This window comes from Phycodurus eques, chromosome 12, assembly GCF_024500275.1.
Source record: "Phycodurus eques isolate BA_2022a chromosome 12, UOR_Pequ_1.1, whole genome shotgun sequence".
NCBI lineage: Eukaryota > Metazoa > Chordata > Actinopteri > Syngnathiformes > Syngnathidae > Phycodurus > Phycodurus eques.
The window spans coordinates 16,496,980-16,502,358 of record NC_084536.1 but is presented as its reverse complement, the minus strand read 5'-3'; the positions used below and the strand labels follow the sequence as shown (position 1 = coordinate 16,502,358).

The 5,379-nt window shown below is 43.1% G+C and overlaps 1 protein-coding gene across 1 annotated transcript; it reads left to right on the top strand.

The window, feature by feature from the left end:
• Positions 1-1,595: 1,595 nt before the first annotated feature.
• On the top strand, positions 1,596-4,597 carry nup62l (nucleoporin 62 like). Its single transcript, XM_061692105.1, has 2 exons — positions 1,596-3,312; positions 4,240-4,597. Exons 1-2 carry the CDS (start codon positions 1,843-1,845, stop codon positions 4,396-4,398), a joined length of 1,629 nt encoding a protein of 542 aa, XP_061548089.1. The 5' UTR covers positions 1,596-1,842; the 3' UTR covers positions 4,399-4,597.
• The last annotated feature ends 782 nt before the right edge of the window (positions 4,598-5,379 follow it).

Below are 5,379 nucleotides of genomic sequence, written 5' to 3'. Positions count from 1 at the left end.
CCTTGCGTCTTCGAGATAGTACGCGTCCCTTACAGTACCACGTTGTTTTTCCAAACGTATTGAATATGTACAGTATTGCATTCTGTTGCATCCTATTCCTTGTAACGACAGTAAGAACAACGGGACACTCGCAGAATTAAACTGGTATGAAAACAACAGATTGGAACCTACAAACAAGCATTAGAAGTGGACAAACGTACTAGTAAAACAGTAATTCTGCTTCAACTCTTAATGATGTCAGAACTGTTACTTCCAATAAACAGGCCCACACTCAAGAGTTCAGATATTACAATACCAATCAAGCCTACGGAGAACACAAGAACACCAAATTTTATTGCTGTATGTCACAAAAGCACATTTTGAACTCTGTAAACATTCATCGGTTTTCTTCAGAAACATGTCTTTTTCTTGGATTTGTCCATGGTTTACCTACCGGGGTCGAATAGCTCAATAATCTCGCTGCCAGGTGACAAAAAAAAAACAACAACAACAAAACTACGTTTATTTAATTATTACAAAACCACCATAATCTTCAAATTTATAATTAAATTTGAAAAAAAAACAACAACAACAAATGAACTAAAAATAATAATTAATTACTCATTATTTTCCGAAGTCACAGAGAGCCTACAGCAGAAGGATGAGGGAGCCACACGTGACTCTGGAGCCATGGGTTGCAGACTCCAGCTGTTCTAGTGCGCCTTAGTCACTAGTTCTCAAAGTACCACTAGCGGTAAACAAGCTCCTGCTAGTGGTACGCGAAAGTATTACTGAATTCAATGTTGCAAATGCATAATATTACAGTTGCTTCAAACTTTTTTTTTTTTTTTTAAATACAGCACACTACATTTTTAAGTACAGTTGAACTTTTAAGTACACCTTTGCTGTTTGCTTTTGAGTTATTTAGGTAAATCTTTCTATAAAACTTCATTTTCATTGACTCATTTAAGTATAGTTGTTTTCCTACTGTACAGTATATTTAATCCCAGAATTAATTAATTAATAATTATGCTACAGCGGCTTACAATAATATATTTTAAAAAACGGGAATAAAACGTCTGCCTCATTTTTAAACACTTGAGCCAACTACGCTTCTGTATATTTTCATACTAGTCTTCGCGGTGGTACTTGGAGAAAATATTTTTTTTGAGGTGGTACTTTGCACTAAATTATCTTACTAGTGAGAACAAAGACTGTTCAAGTGTAGGCACTTTAAGGTTGATAACAAATAAATGTTTTGTCCCCCCGCCACCCACCCACCTCCCCATATCTATTTTAGAACATCTAGGGCGATATCCTTGATATCATCTAGTAAAAACGACTCAGGTGCACTAGTAGAACGACTGTGTCTTACTACTAGTAAAACGAAAATTCGCACTACTGACCTACTAGTGAGGACAAAGAGAGCGCTAGGACATGCACATAACGGTGGTGATCAAGGATATCAGTATATGCTCAAACGGCTTTCTTCGAATTCAGTTCAGTGCCTATAGACAACTTTCAGGGCAACATTATCAAAGCGCATCGCGACCAATAAACAGACGAAGAAACAGAAAACTGAAATAATTGTGTCGTCACTTCCGCTAGCATGCTACAGCTAGTTCCTGACTGTGTGACGATGGAACGAATGACGAAGACACGTTTTTGGACAGTGATGAGTATTTAGTTTGCGTTCGCTGCGCCACACTGTAACGACAACTGACCCGTGATCGACTTGTTACAACTTCCGCAATTATTTGCGCCAACTTCCAGCAAGTTGGAGCCGTTCGAGTGTGCGACCCGCCAAAAATTCAGCAAGCTCCGTGAACCATTTTGTCGTCCGTTTTCTTCCCGTGAGCGAGCATGAGCGGCGGCTTCAACTTCGGACAGCCCTCCACGGGCTTTTCTTTTGGGGTCGCGAAGACCACAGCGCCCGCGGCGTCCACTGCGGGCTTCGGCCTCACAACGTCTACTCCCGCAGGCAGCAGCGGCGGCGGCGGCGGCTTCTCTTTCGGCTCGTCCGCCCCAACCGTAGTTAGTAGTAACCAGTCCGGCGGTTTTAGCTTCGGCACCTCAGCGAAGAGCACCGCTGCCGGCGGCAGCCTCCCGTTCGGGACCACCCCTGCCACCACGTTCAGCCTGGGTTCCACTCCTCAACCCGCCTCGGCTGCAGGTCTCAGCCTGGGCTCCACCGCGGCACCGGCACCGGCGTCTGGCTTCAGTCTGGGCTCGGGCATGACCGCACCTGCCGGAGGAGGCTTCTCCTTTGGGACCTCAGCCCAAGCCCCGGTGCAAACCCAACCAGCAGCTCCTGCACCAGCAACCACTACAAGTGCATCAGTAGGCCTCTCATTCGGAGGCTTCAGCTTCGGTGGAAACAAGGTCCAGGTCACCACAGCGGCACAATCAACAAGTGCACCAGGAGGAGGCTTCTCCTTTGGGTCAAGTGCTGCCCCAAACCTCACACTGGGTGCCCAGCCCACATCCACCATTGTAGCCACAGCTCCACAGGGTGGAGGTTTCAGCTTGGGGATTAAACCCTCGTCAACTCCAGCCCCCCCTGCAGTGACCCAGATGGCTCCATCTCTGGCTCCATCTCTGTTCTCGGCCCCGACGACCACCACCACAACAACCGCCGCCGCACCCGCCACAGGTTCCGGTTTCACTTTCGGTGCCGCTCCCGCTCAGGCTGCCGCTCCGGCTGCGACGACCACCGCGGCCAGCGGAGGTCTGTCCTTCTCACTTAAACCTCTTGGAGCAGCCACCTCCAGCGCAGCCCCAGCCTCCTCAGCTGCGGCCGTCGCGTCTGCCTTCTCGCTGGGACTCAAACCCGTGTCCGGCACTGTCACCGCGACCGCAGCTATAGCGGCAGCCACCCTCCCAATCGCCACCGCTCCTGCCGTGATGACCTACGCCCAGTTAGAGGGCCTCATAAACAAGTGGAGCCTGGAACTGGAAGATCAAGAGAGACATTTCCTCCAGCAGGCCACTCAGGTCAACGCATGGGACCGCATGCTGGTGGAGAACGGCGAGAAGATCACGTCCCTGCACAAGGAGATGGAGAAGGTGAAGCTGGACCAGAAGAGGCTTAACCAGGAGCTGGACTTCATCCTGTCCCAGCAGAAGGAGCTGGAAGACCTGCTGTGCCCACTGGAGGAGTCGGTGAAGGAGCAGAGCGGCACCATCTACATGCAGAACGCCGACGAGGAGCGCGAGAGAACGTACAAGCTGGCAGAGAACGTGGACGCGCAGCTCAAGAGGATGTCGCAGGACCTGAAGGAGATTATCGAGCACCTCAACACGTCCAGCGGCCCTGCGGACACCAGCGACCCGGTAAGATGGCACCAAGTAGGCATGTTCCATCACATTGGTTCACACCCCAGACAGAGTCACTTGATTTTGCGTATCTGCGAATACCGAATAGAGAGCTAAAAAAGTAAACAAAAAAGCACATCTAGATTGCCTAATTTTAATTTTTTTATTTTAATTTTTTTTAATTAATTAATTTTTTTTTTTTTTTAACGTTAAAATAGCCTAACAACATGCTACCTTTTTATATGGCTAATATTAGCCAAGTACAGCAGTGGTTCAAACAAATCAAATCTTTTTATGGCATATTAGTTGTGCAGCACAAAACAACATTGTGAAGAAATTACATTTAAATAGACAAACGAAAATCAGAAAATTTCGCTTAGTGCAGAACCAAATAAAGATAATCTTAAATGGTCAATCAAAAATTATACCTGCACCTCACACATATTTTTTTATGGATACTGTTTAATAATGCAAAATAATTGTTTATCCAATTACACGATAATCGATGGGATAATCGCTAGAATACTTGATTTTACAAATAGCTGTATTCAATAGCTGCAGCTCTATTCACTGTCGATAGCAGAGATTTATGCAAAATAGATATTGTAGCTCTGCTCGCACACATGAAAATGCCATTTCAGCACGTTAATTGCTAATTTTTTTCACTTCACTCGAGTGCCGGCGTATCCGAAGCTCGCTTTGTGACTCAAATTTTGGCTCACAACACAAAGCAAAAAAAAAAAAAAAAAAAGTTCATAACTCAAAAAATAGTATGTTGAGACTCGTGTAAATCAAGATATTACTGTACTTGAATCTGGTTATTTTAGTGCACTCTTTTCCTCTACTATGTTCAAATTCCTGTTAATTCCCATGTAAAGTTTCCAACTTTGAAAATTCCTGCAATTTTGTAACCTTCCACTTAACGCCTGTCTTTTCCTTCCTCAGCTTCAACAGATCTGCAAAATCCTCAACGCCCACATGGATTCGCTCCAGTGGATCGACCAGAATTCCGTTCTCCTGCAGAGACGAGTGGAGGAGGTCTCCAAACTGTGTGACAACCAGCGCAAGGAGCAGGAGAAGACCTTCCGTTTAACCTTTGACTGACCCACCCAAAAAAAATGCTTTTCTGTGTTTATTGGCAAAAATATTTTTGTCTTTGTAGGCAGTTAGTTCAATTCCTGACCAAAGTGTTCATCATAATTGGTGTTTACTTTTTTGTCCGCTGTCTTCCACGATGCATCATTTTCATTTTTTTTTTTTTTTTTTTTTTTCGACATAAAATCGAAGATCTCTTCCCATGTCAATGTCCAAAATATTAAATGTTTAAAATGATATTTTGTGAGTGAATAAAGTGAATGGAAGAATTCAATCACAGAGAAAATGTTCATTATATCTAACATTGTTCACAAATTTGATCACAGGCCAAGTAGTGGTATCATATAAACACCATGTGTTTGTAATAGTAGTAGCCATTTATTTAAAAAAAAAACCAACAGATTTTCAATTTAGTTTTAACTTTTAGCTGTTAGTCCCCATGTTTAAAAAGAAAAAACAATCTATATAGAGCAGTTTAATTAGATTGTGTATTTAAAATACAAAATTATTTTCCATAAATAAAGGTGTTTTTTTTTTTAGATTTGAGTCTGATACAGTATGTCAAAGATTGCAAATTTATTGACCGCATTGGTGTTTTTTCTTCAGTTGTCCTAATACTCCAAATTGAGTTGTGTCTCGAAGCCGTGCAAAGCTTAAGTACAAACGTATGTGAGACTACGAACGAATCATCAAAACAGATAAGGATCCTTCAATGTTACTTGAATAACTAACATTTATAATAGTGATACGTCATTCAGGGTAACTTTATGTATTTCCAGCAAACAGCGAGAATACTTTTAAGAGTTGTATGCTGTCATTGTTATCACTAGGCAACCGGAATTTAACTTGCAGCCTAGGCCCAAACTCAGAAGTGGTGCGTACATAGAGTCCATTTCTTAAAAAAACATCAGAAAATAAAGCTAAAATAAATAGGCTCCTTTTTTTGGTGTTGGAAATCTTTCTTTCTGCAGATGTTTTTAAGTCCAGAAC

Bases quoted from the DNA above. Each gene is read 5' to 3' on its own strand.
- nup62l (XM_061692105.1), top strand. From the start codon at position 1,843: ATGAGCGGCGGCTTCAACTTCGGACAGCCCTCCACGGGCTTTTCTTTT. The intron at 3,313-4,239 runs GTAAGATGGCAC...TTCCTTCCTCAG, and splicing joins CTGCGGACACCAGCGACCCG to CTTCAACAGATCTGCAAAAT.